The sequence below is a fragment of the Canis lupus genome, chromosome 7, assembly GCF_011100685.1.
Source record: "Canis lupus familiaris isolate Mischka breed German Shepherd chromosome 7, alternate assembly UU_Cfam_GSD_1.0, whole genome shotgun sequence".
NCBI classification, from domain to species: Eukaryota; Metazoa; Chordata; class Mammalia; order Carnivora; family Canidae; genus Canis; species Canis lupus.
The window spans coordinates 9,466,698-9,486,148 of NC_049228.1; the positions used below are offsets into that span (position 1 = coordinate 9,466,698).

The following is a 19,451-nucleotide window of genomic DNA, read 5'->3' on the forward strand; positions in this document are numbered from 1 at the left end:
GGAAGTGATACACTCCAGGCGAACCGTGGTGTACCTGGCTTTTGCTCAGTGGAACTGTCTGGATTTGGACACATGATATGATATGCCATATTAATGTAAAAGTGTACCATGTTGTCAAAGGAGTCTGCAGTCGAAATAAATTACATATTGGTGGGTCAGTTTATGTATACAGAAAATGCCCAAATGTGTCTTTGGAATCTGTAAAATCCATATAAGATATGCTCTTGACTATACATATGGCTTTTTTTTTAAGATATTTATTTATTTATTTATTTATTTATTTATTTATTTGAGAAAAAGAACACGGAGGGGAGAACAGATAGAGAGGGACCAGAAGATTCCATGCTGAGCCTAGAGCCCGATACAGGGCTTAATCCCAGGACCCTGAGATCATGACCTGAGTTGAAATCAAGAGTCGGATGCTTAACCAACTGAGCCACCCAAGCAGCCCCGTACATGTAGCTTTTGCAGGTAGCATGTGTAACTTCCAATCAGCCAGTGGCCCATTCTTAAGCACCAAGCCTGCCTTCAAATTCATATTCTCTGAACTGATCAAGTCCCTCCTCGATTATTCAGTAAAATATGTAGGTTCAACTTGGCTGCCCTTGCCATGATTTATTCATTGGCTCTCATCTGAAAGTTCCCTATGCCTCCAGGTCTTTGATGCAAATTAGATAGATTCTACTGCCTCCCTCTGATGCCTTTTTACCCTCTGAATGTCTTCAGCTGTAAGAGTGCATCCAATGAAATGTAAGACTTCCCAAATTCAACCTTCCTCAGCCCACACAGTTTTCCTCCGGTTTGTAGAATTAAACACTCTCTTAAAATTGGAAAGACCCCCCCCCCCCCCCCCCACCTCAGCATGTAAAGTTTCTTCAGCTGGTGGGGCATGAGCCAAGTCACACCACAGAAAGTGAGATGGGTCAAAATCATTCCAACCTACCATGTCACAGAGATATTCTAAAAAGAAATTATTAGAAAATCCCTTTACATCGTAATGACCATAAACAACAAAGGAGAGATTAACCAAAGCAATGACTTGGCAAGTGACTCAGTGTGGGCCATCACAGAGATAAAAGCTACATCCAGCAAGCAATTCATGCAAATGTATTATTCCCCGTGCACGCTAATTAGTTAGAAGACAACAATATGTATTTCACAACATGCTTCTAAGAACTAGAAATATTTTCTTGGAAGGGAACACACCTTTGGGATATTTTCACTCTGACAGATTACTAAGGATATCAAACCTACAGAAAGCAAGTTTGACTAAAATTATCTTTTCCTTTATTTTAAAACAATAGGGAAACAATAGAAAAAACATCATTGAGATAAACGACGAAAACAAGAAGTACATACATAACCACTAGACAAAGACAAGAAAACAATAATTCAACTTGCCCAAACCTACATAAAATCCATACTAGAAATGAGTCTTTAGAAAAAAAAATCGAGATTTGACAAAATTTGGAAGAATGGAGAGGATGGGATGAGGGAAACAAGGAGCCCAGTCAGTACAACGCACCTAAATAAAACATCTAAAATCTTAAGATCGGCAGAAGTCATGTTGTATCTTGATTGTTTTTCAACAATAAAATTCCATGAAAATGACTCTTCTAAATTGTCAAGGGCCCAATCCTGGCAAGAGATCTGATAATCCTCCCAAGAGATTCCATAATCACTTGCTTTGCCTCTAATTTTAATATCCTAAATAAATACGTTTTGATTAAGTCAGTAAATTACAATGGAAAGAGAGCCTTCAATTTCAAGAGCAAACTCAAACACTTTGTTTACTGGGTAGTTACCCTTAAATACATAGTTTCATTAGCGTGACCTCCACCTTCATTCAACATCAAATTAAAAGATTTTAAAACAATAAAAACAGTGAATGGAACTATAGGATATTAAGCTAAGTGAAAGAAGTCAATCAGAGAAAGACAATTATCATTAGATCTCACTTATATGGGGAATTTAAGAAACAAAACAGAAGACCATAGGGGAAGAGAGGAAAAAATAAAACAAGATGAAACAGAGGGAGACAAACCATTAGAGACTTTCTTTTTTTTAAAGATTTTGTTTATTCATGAGAGACACAGAGAGAGAGGCAGAGAGAGAGGCAGAGGGAAAGGCAGGCTCCTCACAGGGAGCCCAGTGTGGGACTCTATCCCGGGGTCCCTGAGCCAAAGGCAGACACTCAACTGCTGAGTCACCCAGGCATCCCCCATAAGAGACTCTTAATCATAGGAAACTGAGGGTCGCTGGAGGGCAGGTAACTGGGTGATGGGCATTAAGGAGGGCACGTGATGTAATGAGAACTGAGTGTTACACAGGACCGATGAATCACTAAATTCTACCTCTGAAACCAATAATACATTATATGTTAATTAATTGAATTTAAATAAATTATTTTTTAATTTTATATAAAATAAAACAAAACAGATGAATCAGTTTTACAAGCACTATGGAAGGGAACAAAAACACATGAAACTGTTAGAAATGTAGACTTTCTATGATTCAGTGATAGTTTACTTAATAAATAAGAGGTCAGTGACACGTTGAACTACTGTGAAGAAATACTTGGTGTTATCAGTTGCTAACAAGTGGTGCGATAGATTAATCAAGTGTTTTATTCTCATTTTTAGAGTCATAATCATTTCTTAATGCACATATATACATATTATAGGCATTTTGAACAAAACTCTCTGACCATATACAATGGAATATTACTCAGCCATTAGAAATGACAAATACTCACCATTTGCTTCGACGTGGATGGAACTGGAGGGTACTATGCTGAGTGAAATAAGTCAGTCGGAGAAGGACAAACATTATATGGTCTCATTCATTTGGGGAATATAAAAAATAGTAAAAGGGAATAAATGGGAAAGGAGAAAAAATGAGTGGGAAATATCAGAAAGAGAGACAGAACATGAGAGACTCCTAATTCTGGGAAATGAACTAGGGGTGGTGGAAGGGGAGGTCAGCGGGGGGTGGGAGTGACTGGGTGATGGGCACTGAGGTGGGCACTTGATGGGATGAACACTGGGTGTTATGCTATATGTTCGCAAATAGAACACCAATAAAAAATAAATTTATAAAAAAAAACTCTCTGACCATCATTGAATAATAACATGCAAAAATTTCATTCCTGGAAGTAAAAAAAAAAAAAAAAAAAAAAAGTAACTCAAACTAAGCAGTATAGACTATTAAATAGTACTAGAAAAAGATTTTTTAATTAGTTTTACATTTGTCTCCTGTGTTATTTTTTTAATATTTTATTTATTTATGAGAGACACAGAGAGAGGCAGAGACATAGGCAGATGGAGAACAGGCTCCCTGTGGGGAGCCTGATGCAGGACTCCATCCCAGGACCCTAGGATCATGACCTGAGAAGAAGACAGATGCTCAACCACAGATGCCACGCAGGTGTCCCTCTCCTATGTTACTTTACAACTTTCTTGGTAAATGGCTCAGTGAGGCTAGAGTATAGCACCAAGGTGGATGGAAAGAATCTCAGAGCAGCTCAGTTCAATATAACAAATATTTGAGTAACTACTCTGTCCCAGGCATGGCAGGAGTGCAGGGGATACATCTGTTTGCTTGAAAGTTCTGCCCACCTCCCTGTCTAGCTGTACCTGCCATAGTCTACATATCACATAACTCCTTGCCCTCCCGACGGCCTATCCAGGCCCCAGTCACAGCAGACTAGGCCAGGAACAACCAGGCAACAACTCATAGTTAGAGCTGGGCCAATTAGATTCTCTCAGAACAAAAACCAAGATGCTAGGACCAAGAGGTCTGTAGAGCTGAGCTTGTGCATGCTGCTGAGTAAGTGGAGAAAGGAGGTCTTGGGAGAGAAATAAGGCCATCGGATGGATCCATGCAAGAGCATCTATTGAGGCAGGTGAAGGGAGAACTGGACGAAAAGAGATGGACAAACGAAGGAAAGGTGGAGGCAGAGACTACAAAGAGAGACAACAAACAGATAGAGATGACAGGCAGATAGTGATGAAGACAAGTGGCAAACAGCAACACAGACAGACAGGGGTACAGACAAAAGGCAGAGAGCCACAGAGACAATCCATGGCTGGCAGCAGGAGGCAGAGATGGACAGGAAGACAGATGGAGAGATGTGAGGCGGAGGGAATGGAAGGACAAGGAGCACGGGAGTAGGAGGGATGGCCAACAAGGAGTACAAGAGCACGAGGCAGAGCTGGAGAATGGGCACCCAAGAGCAAGAGACCCATAGCAAGACCTAGAGAGCGAGTGAGCAGAGAACATAAGCCCATGGGAAGAGCATGCAGGAGGGACTGAGGAAACAGATGGAGACCAGGAGCCAGAGGGAGAGAGAGAAAGAGAAGCAAAGCAGGAAATTCAAAGCTACCTAGACAGCTGGAAGGCAGGGATTGGGAAGTTAGGGCAGAGAGTGACAGCTAATTCGTTCTCTGGGATTCACGAAATGGTGGCCGCCCCAGTGGCCCGGCCTGTGTCACGAATCTAAACCTAAATCAGCTCACACTTCGGGGAAACGCCTCACTGTCAGGAACACCTCACGTACACCAATCCCAACCCTCCAAGTCACCTTTAGCTAGCCGACCTTACCTAGAAAACAAGACCTGCTGGCCTGGTAAGGAAATCCTGACCTCCTAACCAGTCACGATGCCATGTTTCCACATCGCCCCTTCTAACACCATATAGAACCCGCTCTTGCCCCAATCCCCCTGGAGGAGCCTCCGCTGCTTGTGAGGCGCCACATTCCCCCAGTCCATGGATTGTTTTTCCCTCAAACAAAGGACATCAAACTCATTACTAAATGGTTTTAGTTTTGTCATTGTCAAGAACAACAGAGAAAAATGGCACACTCCATGGAGGTCGGGCCAGAGCACAATCCCTGGACACGCTCGCTGGGGGGGAAGCATGAGGTGTAATTTTATCTGACAGAGAGAGAAGGCTAGAATTGAGGGCCTCCTCTGTCTTCAAAAGATATCAGTATCATTTCAAGATGGCAGATTGATCACATACTAGTATTTCCTCATTCTGGAAGGATGACGGAAAAAGGAAAAGGGATATACACCAAAACAAGGAGAAGGCATGAGCTCAGTTTCTGAAAGATGAAAAGTGGATGGTGGGTAAATGTGCAGCAGAGGAAACCACAACTTCAAACTTCCAGAGCGATTTGGCCAAGAAGGGGGTTTAACAGGGCCCAGTAGGTCCTTGGAACCACTGACCCGCTAGCTGCTACCCGAGGCAAGAATGGCATGTGAGAACAACCAGAAAACTACTTGAAAGGCTATAGAGAAAAGTCCGCTCGGTCTCCAACATGCACCCTCCTCCATCCACACACCTTAGCAGCCAACCATTTACCTCTCGAGTTAAACAAACCACACTCTCAAAAGCAGCAGTCCCCCAACTGTGACACCCATGTGTCTGCATCTGTAGAATGAGAATGACAAAATCACCCACAGGACAAGGGTCCCAGTGAAGGTCAGGGGAGGCAAGGCTGCCAGGGACACATGTGAGAAAGGCCCTTCGTCCAAGGTCATGACTGTCGCCAATAATTATAATCGGCGCTTATAACTTGGAGTAAGTACCTGGCTTCCACTGTCTCTGATAAACTCACAATTTACTTATGGTCTTTCCTGACCTCTGAAATCATGACAGTGAAAGAAGATGGAGAAGGAATGTGAAAATAGCCCCCCAGCCTGGAGGGGACCACCTCACTGAGTGGAAAAGCAAGGACAGCTGCCTGTGGCACACAGAACACAGGTGTTTTTCGTTCAGTTGAAAGAACAACCTGGAACATACACCCCTGCCCCTCATTGGGCCCCCCTCCCGCCCCCCATGATTACAGCTGGTCTGGACAAAAAGTTGAGAAAGTACTTGATCCAGAGAACAAGTAACTGGTTCTATCAGTTAGTCCTGGCAGGGAAATAATGGCACACTCAGAGTTAGACGAGTGGGGAATAACAGAACTATCTACAAAGGCACAGGTGGGGAGGTATCGGCAGTAGCGTGCTGGTAACTCATGGCAGGTGATATACACCATTTGCCAACTTCTGGGGGTGCACATACCCCAGCATGGCAGATGTAAAGCCACCAAGGTGAAGTCTCAGAACGTACAAGGGAAGAGATGCACATAATCAGATCTTGAGAGGTAGTACCAGCCAGCTGCAGCCTGCCCCCGGGACACCCCCAAGAGAAACTTCAGCGACAGGCAGCACCCCCAGGGTTAGTAATGCTTGGAAACTTTGGGACCCTCAGCCCTACCCAGACCCGAAGAGAGTGAGCTAGATGTATAGTCTTCAATCAAGGGACAAGCTAGGCTACGGTGGAGGGAGGGAGGGAGGAAGGAAACTGGGAGAAGAAATAGCACAGAGTAAATAAATTCTCCCTCCATCTCATGGTGGGCATGCCCCTCGAGGGCTGGAGCCAGCCAGAAGCCAGGAAGCAAGGGAGCCCGTGGACATCACCCATACAGGGCAGCCTCCCAAAAGAGAATGGGGCTCCCTGCATGGAGCCTGCTTCTCCCTCTGCCCCTCTCAATCTCTCTCTCCCTCTCTCTCTCTCTCTCATGAATAAATAAATAAAATCTTTAAAAAAAAAAAAGAAAGAAGAAAGAAAGAAAGAAAGAAAGAAAGAAAGAAAGAAAGAAAGAAAGAAAGAAAGAAAGAAAGAAAGAAAAGAGAATGGCTCTAGGGAGGCAAAGAGAAGATAGGCAGCACCCTGACCCACCCAAAGCACAACGTTCATGACAGCAGCACAGAATCCTGATCAATTTGATACCAATAACGCTGAGAAGAAACAAAATTAAAACTTTAAAAAAATCCATTTAGATAAAGTAAATACAGACTTAGCACTCAAATGAACTCATTTTCCTTGCCACGGTTGTGTAGTCTAAAATGAAAACCACACTTAAGCAGGGGCAAAGCATCAGTAAAATGTGCCAGTACAGTAGCATCTCTCAGACGCAGGCCCCGGGGTGGGAATGTGAGGACTGGGGGGCCCACGCTGTGTGTGTTTCTTTCAGAGAAGGAGGAACAAGAGAGGAAGGAGAGGACTTTCTTCTTCACAGAAGCACCTGATGTCACCTCAAGACCTTTAAAAAGACATGAGAGGGACACCTGGGGTAGTTCAGAGATAGAGGGTGTGACTTTGGCTCAGGGCATGATCCTGGGGTCCTGGGATTGAGTCCTGCCTTGGGCTCCCCGCAGGGAGCATGCTTATCCCTCTGCCTGTGTTTCTGCCTCTTTCTGTGTGTCTCTCATGAATAAATAAATTAAAAATTTTGTAAAAATATATGAGAAATGATGGTTTGGGGGCACTCTTGGTTAATAATTACATTAATAATTATAGAATTGGCTCAGTTGGTTAAGCATCTGCCTTTGGCTCAGGTCATGATCTCAGGGTCCTGGGATCGAGCCCTGTGTCTCTGTGCTCCTCCCTCTCCCTCTCCCACTCATGCTCTCTCTTGCTCGCTCGCTCTCAAATAAATAAATAAAACCAAAAAAAAAAAAAAAAAAGGATAGGAAAGAACTGACTCAGTTAATTTGCAAACTCAGTTTTATGCAACCTAGAGCTAATCAAAAGAATGTCATTTCAATTTACAACATGAGCAATCTTAGGATGAGGAAGCAAACATTCTGATTATTGGCATAACTCTCGGACACCCAATCGGAAGAGTTTTTGGTAGTTGCTCATTAGCAGCAGCGCGTGACTGTCGGAGCAGAGACCATGAGAAGTGAGATGCTAAAGCTGCTCAGACCGCAGTGTGTTTGCCACGACCGCATGCGCGTGGACAACAACAGAGCACCAAACAAATCCCAGCATCCAGAACATGCTGCGTGGAAACGTAAAGGGACCTGACTAAAATGGGAGTAGAGAGGCCAGAAAGGGGAGCTCTCACGCAGCACCACGCGATGTCAAGAACTGTCCATCACCTACAGGCCCCCAACAGAAGTATCCTCAACAGGAAAGAATCAGCAGCAGCTACAGGCCCAAACAGGGAAAGATGTACACTGCGCATCTCCTGTAAGAATTGACCACCTCAGCAACTCAGCCAACGAGAAGCCATCATCACCCTGAATTCCTGCCTTTCTCCAATGGACACATATTCAAAACAAGCCCCCACCCCCAACTTCCTCCTTCTTCTCCATAAAACGTTCCCCTCCTTTGTTGGACACCCCGTCCTTTCTGCCAGAGTCTGCTTGTCCCAAATTATAATTCTCTGCTATTCCTGAATCAACCCACTTTTGCTGGTAAAATAAATGACTGTTTTATTTTTAAAGTCAACAGCTGAAAGCTCACAATGGGTGAACAACCCAAGACAGCATGCCAAAGAAGTCAGAGTGGTGAGATATCCCCGAGGAGTGAGATTTTTTTTTTCTTTTTTTTTTTTTTTTAGGAAAACTTCCACCCACCAAAACAAAGATTCACACATTCTGCAATCTTCTTTAAATTGACTTCAGGGATCCAGTCATCCCACGTTCAATCTCACAGGAAAAGAAATGGCTGTAAAATCTAAGAATAATTTGGGGGTAAGACATTTATAAGGGAAACACGTGTCATGTGTGTTCAACCAACACAACATCGCTTAAATCTCTCGAGGTCTACAGTGCCTGCTGGTCTTCATCATAAATCCCCCGACCAGACCCCATATCACAGAACTCTCCCTCATTGTGTTCTGCTTGGCCTCTGGCTCAGCATCAGGCACAAAGGAGGTCCATTGTGTTTGTGAAGCTGAACCCATAAGCTAAACCTTACTTTCCATTTTACTTTGTCTTTTGATTTCTCAGGCCTCCTTCATCTGTGCCCTTCCTTCCATCAGCCATTTTCCGTCTTTCACTAAAATAAACATAAATCATCCACTTCCTATTTCCTTCTCACTTCCAGCTCTGATTCTTACATAATCTCTATCCCTGGGGTTTAGTGCTTCTCAGCTTAAGAAAATGGGTCTCCTAAATACACACACTCACACGCGTGTACGCACGTGTACACCCCTGCACGAACCCTTTGCACACAATTCTAACTGGGCAAGTCTTTCATGTCATTTATCAGCGTGTGTGAGGCAGTTCAGACTGTGAGAACATTTCAACACACACTAGACACTGATGCCTCCCAAAGGACAAGAGCAAGTTTTGTTTTCATTTCATTTTGTTCATGTGCTCACTATTAACAGAACTCTAAATGACCCTATTTTATTAGTTACTAGACTGTTTGGGCAATGTCCCCATTAAAGAGAAAAAAAGGAAAAAATGCCAAGTTTTGGCCAGGATGTGGAGTGATGAGAACTCTCCTTTACCCCTGGCGGGATGGCAAATTGACACAAACCCTTAGGACAATTGCTTGGCATTATCTACCGTAGTTAACCAGTTAACACATCCCCGGTAAACATGCAAGAGAAATAGGTCCCCACATGTCCAAAAAGACATGTACAAGAATGTCTGGACCAGCACGAATAGCAAAAAAAACTGGAAACAGCTCACATGTTGCTGGAGGAGGTCACCAAGACGATGTGACCACTGGTTGACCTGCCAGCTGGGCCCAGGCAATCGGAGGCTCCTCACCCCCTCCTCTGCCCTTGGAATGTACATTCTGCTCACTGCTCCCACAGTGGGAGCCATTCCAAGCATGCAGCCGTGAAAGAGTCAGGGGTGGAAACCATGAGGACTGAATACATGACTGGCCCCAGTCAAGGCCTGTGTATCAACTTGTAAGATTCTAGTAGTAGGTGCAGAGATCTACTTGTCTTTTGGCAGCCCAAGACAAGCCTCCTAAGTAAGTTCCCTTGTTTACAAATAAACCTGCCACCTACCCATCTGGAGTGGCCTGGCTCTTTCTTTGGTATATCCTTGCCTTCTGTGTGCAGAAACCAGTTTGTGAACCAACACAAGTCCATCAACAGCAGAAAAGATACATAAAATGTGTGGTATGGTCATGCCATAAAGCATCACACCACAGTAAAAATGACCCAACAGCAAATGGGACAACATGGGTGAATTTCCAACTGACAAAAGAACACATGCTGTATGGCCCCATGCATCTGGAGCTCAAAACAGATAAAAAATTAAACTGCAGGTGTTCAGAAATACAAAACAAGGTGGCAAAATTAGGAGGAAGAAGCAAGAAAGTGATCACCATAAAATCAGAAGATGGTTCCCTTTGAGAGTAAGGGAGCTGGGATCAGGAAGGGTCCGGGGCGCTTCTGGAGAGCTGGCAAGATTCTATTTCTTGGCATAGATGGTGACAGGACCATATTCACTTTATACAAATGTGTTGAGCTACACAAAATTATTTTATATGCTTTTCTATTGTGGTATTATACAATCAAAAAGATTAAAAAAAAAAAGGAAGAAGAATCAAGGCGGGACAACTATTATCAAATAACTACCACCAAAAAAAAAAAAAAAAAAAATGGTTTTCTGATAGAAAAAGGAGTGAACTAGGTCAGTTTTGTTCCATGGGCCAGGCCTCAAATGAGTGGCTGGTAGCTGTAAGAGGACAGATTTGGGTGAGACCAAAGAATAACAATAAGAAAAGAGTAGGAGAAGGAGGAGAGAAGAAAAAAGAAGGGGAGAAGAGGGGTGGGGAGGAGAGGGAAGAGAAGAGAAGGCAAAACAAGACAAGGCAACACAAGAGAAAGTAGTTCACAATTACTAGTTACTTGAAAACAGAACATTCCTTGTAAAAAAGGGAGCACCCCATCACTATTCAAGCATGGGCTGGATAACAACTGAGAGGGAAATTCTGGAGACATTTGAACACTGGAAAGCGAATAGTAGAAAATGTCCCTTTGGACCTAAATTTCTGTGATTCTATTTCTCTTTCTCACCAGTTACAGGTGTGGCCACCTAAAGAAACAAACAAAAACAAACCATGGTCCAAATACCCAAAATGTATCAAGCAGACACTCACATTAGGAAAGTGATGCCTTTGAACAAGTAACAAATATTTTTTTTTTTTAAGTGTTTGCCTACAAGCCATTAACTAACCAAAAATAAAGGGAAGGAGAAGAAGTGGGGCACTTCGAGGTAATGCTGGAGAAGCCAGGGCCAAACAAAGCCCAATCATAAATGAAGAGCTGGTGTGAGAAAGAATGAAGGCAAAGATTCAACTCGCCCACAGTGCTCCTCAAATGCATTTCTTCTTTCACGATCGATGATTAAAATAGAGGGATTTAAAAAAAAAAAAAAAAGGCCCATGGAGTTTGGAAATATTATTGTCTCCCGTTAAATCAGAGGCCTGCATCTTCCCTATCTCCGAGCTCTATCAGTCACTAGATTTTACTTTTTGACACTTTCAGAGCAAGACAGCTGAGCCTTGGCTGAAGGTTATCTCGGAACATATTACAAGGGAAAAAACAAGCTCCGTGGAGCTGGTAATAATCCAGATTACCATCTATTCCCCTTTCGGAGCAACAATGGATTTTAACCAGTTTTCTGTTTTATAAATATTACCGTGGCTCAACACATCTATGAGGAGACACAACATTACCCGCGGCTTTCATCCTGTTTGTGTACTAATTATATCAACAACCTGAACCAACTTAACACTATACAAAAACACAGCTGATTTAGCAATCTGTAAATTATACATGTACATAAATCTGTACCAAAATGTGCTACGTTTCGCTCCTGCTAATGTGCATGGATTCTTACTGGCACCTACAATTGTTTGATATAGGTTTCCGAACACTAAAACATATGTTCTGCCTAGAATGGGACCATTTAGGGTAATATTTTTGTAGTTTCCTGGCACTAAGGTCTGCCAGCCTTCCCATGACAGTAAGTGCCTGCAGATTTAAGCAACCATCAAAAAATATTCTGGAATAACACTTTCCAATCATGAATATAAAGAGAAACAGGCTGGCTTTGCCTATGTGGTAACAAAGTCAGTAGAAGGATTTGACATGATCACTGACATGACCATAAGCAAAATCTGGAGAATACTTAATTATTCCTGCTAATTACTTGCAACTCTCCAAAAAAAACCCAGATAATTATTAAATCCCTCCTTCAGGGCAGCCCCGGTGGCTCAGTGGTTTAGTGCCTGCCTTCGGCCTAGGGCGTGATCCTGGAGACCTGGGATCGAGTCCCACATCGGGCTCCCTGCTTGGAGCCTGCTTCTCCCTCTGCCTGTGTCTCTGCCTCTCTCTCTCTCTCTCACTCTCATGAATAAGTAAATAAAATCTTAAAAAAAAAATCTCTCCTTCAAATGGTATTCAGAATGTATCAGAGAAAGTTAAACTAGATTTTAGTCCCATCAAAACCAAGAAATACCTTTTAAAAAAATTCTTTTTAAACACAATGTCAAGCCTGTATAAGAGCTACAGCCAGAAAGCATCGTGGGAAGGGTCAAGATGCTTGGACCAAGATTCACTAGAATGCAAATTTCTGAGGGCAAGGAGGGTTCCTTGATTCCCACTATATCCTCAGCATTCAATAACTGTGCTCGATAAATCCTTTTTGAATGAACAAACCTGTCACAGCTGCTGACTAGTACCTGACGTGCCTCCAACTGCCTTTTACTACCTGTAAGTACATTACTTAACCTAAGGATTTTGATTTATTTATTTGAGAGAGAGAAAGGGAGATGGAGAGAAGACATGCAGGAGGAGCCAGGGGGAGCAGCAGAGGCAGGGGGAGAAGCAGACACCCTGCTGAGCAGGCAGCCCAAGGCAGGGCTCGATCCCAGGACCCCGGGATCATGACCTGAGCCAAAGGCAGACGCTTCGCCAACTGAGCCACCCAGGCGCCCCAAGATTCTCAGCTCCTGAAACTCTAAAATGGAGACACTGCACCTCCTCTGCTGGCATATGAGGATCAAATGTGATATTCTCTGAAAAGTTATTTAAAACTTTATAACTATAAGCAGGTGCATGAATAAGTAAGTGGCTGTTACCCCACGGGTGACTTCAGCTAAACCACTGACAAAGATGAAAATACTGCCCTTGCTTAAAACAGAATTAGCTTCTCCTTTGCCGTTATTCTGTTTGGATGTGGTAGTATGGCTGTTAGCCAAAATGGATGTTGTTCTTGTTGTTATAACATTTTATTTAATCTCCCCTGGGAAATTAAGCTTCTCTAGAGAACATACTGGTAATACAAGGAAGGCTGCTGCATAGTGTACCATAAGGAACATGACACTGGGGTCAAGGGACTTCGGGTCTCATCAGCTCTGCCCTTAAATATTTGAGGGAATGTGCTTCCTTCACCTTCTTCATCTACACAAGGATGGGGAAGGAGAGGCAGACAATGCAGCATCTAATCCTACAGGTCATGATACTCCAGACATCAGATATTCTAATGCCCCAAGACAAAGCCACTTCTATTATCCATAAGCATATAATGAGAGTAGTTTTTGTGTGTGTGTGTGTGTGTGTGTGTGTGTGTGCATGTTTTAAAGACAGGCTAAGTTATATGGCTGGAGAAACAATGATGCTACAGGAGGAAATGAATGATACCCTCCAAAGACTTCCTGTGTCAGGCAATGTGTGCCTGTCACTTTGAATAAGTCACTTAATATTCCAAGGGCTCAGTTTTCTGATCTGTAAAACAGGAACAAGAATACTGCATAAGACCACTGGGAGAAAATGCTTTAAAAAGATGATCCAAAAAGTACTGCTATTAAAGGTAAGCTGCTATTTAAACACTGTCACGTCCAAAAAAGGCTGGTGGATTTCAGGAGGAGACAATCAATATTTTTAAATAGACTTTTTCCATCACTGTAAAATAAAACAATGCATGTAGATATTGTGGTATTTCCAAGAGTCCACATATTTTTCTTCTGTTTGTCTCTAGGAAATGTGATGAAAGGGATCACGAGAAGCTTAAATCCCACATTTCAAGACCAGAATACTTTCTTCTGAAACAATAGATCATGTTAAGAAGACTTCATCCAACTCTCCTAAGGATGTTTTGTTTGTGTGGTTGATGTCATTTGGTTGGTTGGTTAACTGAAGTCAAGCTGTTGGGATTGGTGCTGAAATTAAAATGCCAATGCTAAAAATATTCCCAGCTACTTAGTCTATTGACATTCTATATATGCTTATAAAGGAGAAGTGGCTCTAAGAAAATCAACTAGAGTATTTATTCTGCATTCCCAGCTCCAGATTGATTTTGTGGTTGTGGGGCATTAGTTTCACCACTCTTATTTCTTTTTAAGATTTATTTATTTATTTATTGGAGAAAGAAAGAGAGAGAAACTACAAGCTGAGGAGGGGCAGAGGGAGAGAGAGAATTCTCAGGCAGACTCCCACCCCCGCCCCCACAAGCAGGGAGCCTGACACAGGGCTCCATCCCAGGACCCTGATTTTGGCCTGAGCCAAAATCAACAGTCAGACACTCGACCCACTGAGTCACCCAGGGACCCCTAGCCCCACCCTTCTTAAGGTCCTCCTACAAGCCCAGGGAACCTTAGGACTGTTACATGTAAGATCTGCTATCTCCTTCTCCATTTAAAAACATAGTATGATACACATGAGACACGAGGTTTCCCTTATAACTTAAAGGACACTGCCTCTTCACCAAAAAAAAACTAAATAACTAACTAACTAAATAAATAATAAGAAAAAAAGGAATTGTCCTGGAGATTCATGAGAAAATTGATGTCACTGAGATCCCCCAAATCTGCAAGACTGTCTCCACACCCCCTAACAGGTCAATAACCACAGCAATCACAGCAGGTGAACTCTTAACTAGTGATTTTATTTAAAAACCCATGAACGCCTCCAGCTTCTTCACGACAGAAGAGTTCATGGGGACTACTCACCAAGTAATTCTCATCCCCTCGAATCTCCAGGTAATGGGGGTCACCTTGTTCTAAAAGCCCCCTTCGTGAGTTTGAGTGAGAGAGATCTTGAAGGAAAAGGTGACTAAACAGAAACTCTTCGGTACTCTTAAGAGACACACAGTAAATGATCATTTCTAAGATATTTAAATAAGACCCAAGAATAGGCTATCCTGGTTGATAAGCTTTTTGTTGTTAAGATCAACTTCAATCACTTTTCAATTAAAGAGTATTTCTTGGGAGCACAAGTCACTGTTCACGCTCTTCCCCCTGAATCCCTAACTAAATCCAAACAGAAGCCCATGATTTTAAACACGGGCTCCTCCTTAAGGCTCCGAAATTGTGACATTTGCGCCTTTCTAAAACCTATTTCCTAAGTTAGCTCTTCGTGTCTTCGGTCCCTGGGAGGAGAGGAGTCCCGGAACCTGTAAAGAGCATCTCCAGGCTTGGCCCCCTTTCATTTGGGCCCTGTGATGACCGGGGCCAGACGCCCACCTCCTCTCTGCCCTGCGAGCTGGAGCCAGGATGCTTTGCTGCGGGTGGGTCCAGAAGGGATCGCCAGCGTTCCTCTCCCTTCGCATCCCTGCTCCCTGGGGAGCATCCCGTCCAGCGCTCCCTGCCGTGCACTGTCCACCTTAATGCCACAGAGAAAGAAAGAGAGGAGCGGGGAGCCCCGGGTGACGGGGTGATGGACAGATTGACAGGCTTGGCGAGGTGGGGAATTTAGAGGTGAGCAAGGTGTGCGGGCAAGAAACTGCTGAGGTTTGGGAGAGAGGACCTGCGACAGGTTTGCCCTGCGCCCGCCTGGCCAGCTCTGCCCCTGTGCGCTCCACTTGCCATCCAAGTCCAGGAAACTCTGCCCCTCACGAGCCTTAACCTCCAAAGGGTGGGACGGGTGGGGGCGGGGGAGAGGTGGACCCGGGCGAGGTGCAGCGCGTCCCTGTACCCCCGCGTCCCACGCCTCGGACTTCTCAGCTGCCGCCCCCCGCCCCACCCCCCGCCCCCAGCCCTCGGGGTGGGGGGGCCCGGACCCGCCGGCCTCCCGGACTGCGGGCTCCCCGCGGGGAGAGGCGGCGCCGGGGTGCAGCCGGGGAGCCCCGCGAGCCTCGGCGGGGGGCGGGCGGTGCGGCGGGGAGCGCGGTGCCGCTCCCGCCGCGGCCGGCGCCCCATCACTTTTCCCAGTACTTTGCCCATCCGCTGTCACGCCGTCTGGAGGGGGGCGGAGAGGGCGCGAGAGGGGCCGTCCCCGGGGCGCTGGGGTGCGCGACCTCGCCCCGCCCTGCGCACCTCGCCAGCCTCGGGCAGGCGGCCCCGCGCCGCGGCTCCCGGTGGAGCTGCGGGCTCCGCTGCATCCGCGGGCGCCGAGCGGCGGGAGGGAGAGCCCGGGTCCCCGAAAGCCGCAGGCGCCGCTTACCACTGGAGCGCCGGACGATGTTCTCCAGGAACGTGTTCTGCGGGGCCACCAGTCCTCTCCTGCCCCCGGCCATGGTCATCCTCCCGGCAGCTCGCGGTCCAGGGGGCGTCCCGGGCGGCTTCTCACGGCAGCGGCGAGCTGGGCGCCGGGCCCTGGCGCGATCGCGGCTCCAGGCGCCCCATGCGCCCCGCGGGGACCCGGCGGCCAGGGGCGGCGCTCCCTCCGGCTGCCGCCCTCGCGCCCTCTTCGCGCCTCCCTCCCCGCCGCCCGCCTCGCGGAGCGCTCGCGCGGGGCTCGCCTCGCCGCAGCCCTTCCGGGTGGGCGGAGGGAGCCGCGGCGCCTGGCCCGGGGCGCCCCCTACCGGGCGCTGCCCCCCCCCGCCCCCCGCCCCCCGCCCCCCGCCTCCCCCCGCCGGCCTGCGGGAGAGCGAGCGGGGGGCTCCCGCAGCGGCCGGGAAGCGGCGGGCGGGCGGGCGGCCGAGGCTGGGGCGGCAGCGCCACCCCCTGGCACAGCCCTGCAGCGGGCTCGGGGTGCGCCCTGCGCTGGCGCGCGGAGCCCCGTCCGCGGTGCGTCCACCTGCCACGAGGTCACCGCGAGTCCTGGGGGCACATGACCCTGGAAGCCTCCTCCTGCGCTCCGTTGCGGGCCGGAGCCTCTGGGAGCTCGGGGACCCCTGGAACACCTTCCCGCCTCCCCTTGGGGGGTGTTAGCCTCGTCCGTGAGTGTCCGTGAGAGTTGCCCGTGTTTTCCCAAGTAGTTAAAGAAGTTGAATCCTAAGGGGTCAGACTCGCAGAGTGACCAACCGACGGAGCTCCAGAAGCGCTGTCTTGAGTCGTTAAAGATAACCCGAGGCACGGACAGATGCAGGCTCCGGACGTTTCACAGGTTTGCTGAGTGACTGACCTGATTTCCACTCTGATCCAGCGTCTGGTTGAACCCAAGGCCAAGAAAATATCTGTATATATGCACGACTTCTTTTTTAGCTGAAGCACAACCTGTTAGGATCAATGTGTGAGCTTAGGGAACAGGAGCAAACTGACGGGCATCAAAAGGGTGGGCTTGCCTCTGAGGCCAAATGGTGGGGGTGAAGGAATGGGGTGGGCTGCGTCCCCAACACTTAACGTTCAGTAATAAGCACAACCTTGGCTTGAAGGATTGTCTACACACAGGATGAGGTGCTGGTCTTCCACACCTTTGCCTCTGATACGAAGAATCATATACACCAAGGGTTTTCTGGGCAGGAGCTCACTTTTGCTCATTTTCCCCGTGCTCACTTGGGCAATTTCCACCTGCACAGGACTCTTTACCTGTCTTTTTAAGAGACGTTCCCCCAGTGGGTGTGGCCAGAGACCACAAAAGGAGGTGATAGTTTTCTAGTTAGTTCCAGGCTAGATTAATGGCCGGCACCAAAATATTTATGAGGGAAGAACAGACCCACCACCTCACCTGTCCAGGTTCACCACCCTGGTGCGGCCTATTGTATTGCAGACACCCTGTCTCCATTTATTAGTCTCAAAATACAGGAACCGATCCTTGCCCAGCAATGCCTCAGAGTTACTGTGAAGATCAAACATAATTATGCCAAGGGCAGCACTCTAAACTGTAAAGTGCTATACCGAGGTGAGATGTCATCAATGAGTGACTAAATAAATTGGGCCGTTAGGGACATCATCTTGTGTGGGCACAAAGCAAATAGATGACGGCTGCTAGCCGAGTTAGGTAACCCTTGCATAGGCTTTGAAATCAAAGTAATGATATACTTTTTCCATAAGATAACCCATCACTCAGAGGCCCAGTGTCGAGCTGTGATTTCTTAAGCCCTAGCTCCGTCTAGTGGTTCTTTGTTCTATTACAAATGAGATAACAAATGGTGGTTGACAAGAACTTATCTGAAATGTATGTGGTGCTGAGCTAGCTCGGTGGCGTCTGCCCACTTCATTTGAATAAGTTCATTTGAATAAGACTCTTAAGGTTATGTTATCTACTGCACAAACATGCCCACAGGGAGATTTTTCATGACAATATTAAAAACCCATCAAGCAACCTCATAATCCTGCTTGTGCAAGGAAGATAAAGAAGAGAATGGGGGAAAACTGTCATAGAGAGTTAATAAAACTTCTCGGATTTTAATGAGCTTTCATGTTCTGTGGCTCAGATAAAAAGGAAACAGATGATATTCATTTGAGGTGAGCGATGTTAAAGCCTTTTACCTGATAAGAAAAAAGAACCAGGAGATCTCTTCTATTTTAATTTTAAATGCACTACCACAGTGATTCTCACTGTGCACAATATTGTATGTGTGTGGAAGGGGGGCACCATTTTGAAAACTACAGATTTTAGTAGCACACTGGAAGAGATTAAAGGACCTAAAAGAACTCTAAAAAGTCAGCAATCTTTAACCACCATCACTACTCAGTGTGACTGTGTTTCACAGTGAGTCCATGAAAGCGTGTCTCAAAGAGGAAGCAAAGCATTCTCATGCCCAACCCTCAGCACTATCTGACTGTGGGAAGAGACTCGTGTTCTACTCTGTCCACATTCTCCTTGAATAATTTACAGGCCAAGGTTGCACGTGTTCAGTAAATATACCGGCTTTTGGGGGGCTGGTTTGACAATACACTATGCTTCTTACCTCTTTCTTGACACCTTCTGTTCCCGACTCTACATTCAGTTCCAGGATCTGCTCAGCTTAAAATTCTGAGCTCTGTCACTGAAATGTAGGAATCGTAGCTGGAGCAAGCTCTAGTCTTACAAATTTGTCAAAATTTGGTAACACATTTGTAAAGGATTCACAATATACCAATGTGCGCTGGCAAGGCAGTTGAGCGTTCCTGTGTTTTTATATAACAGGAAAAGCCACTTCTCATTTAAAGGGACAATTTTAAAGAACTGTGGCCAGAATTCCAATTAAGCTGCCTCTGTCCCTCCCTGCAGAAAGCAGGCTACCACTGTCTAGGACTTGTACCAAGAAGGATACAGAGTCTAAAATAAAAAGTCTAAGATAAAAACTCTAAAACTTGTAAACTTTTACTCCAATGTCTCTCCTCTACCCTTCTCAGCAGTCCTCCTCCTGTACTTTCTAGTGTTTTTGTTGATCCCTCAATTATGAGTTCATATCTGTATTCACACAATGGATGGAGAGCTCCGTGAAACAAAGATGAACTTTGCCAATCTTTGTTCTAACGAATGTAATTGAGCTGGGTGTAATTAGTGAGTTCACAGAGGGACTGATAGTGATGGAAGTATACCACGA

The 19,451-nt window shown here is 45.8% G+C and overlaps 1 protein-coding gene across 1 annotated transcript in view; it reads right to left on the reverse strand.

Moving 5' to 3' along the window:
- The window catches only part of KCNH1 (potassium voltage-gated channel subfamily H member 1), a 372,237-nt gene extending 355,845 nt beyond the window's left edge, over positions 1-16,392 (reverse strand). The window contains 1 exon segment of the mRNA XM_038542056.1: positions 16,199-16,392. Coding sequence (XP_038397984.1) covers positions 16,199-16,277 — 79 coding nt within the window. The 5' untranslated portion in view covers positions 16,278-16,392.
- Positions 16,393-19,451: the final 3,059 nt, after the last annotated feature.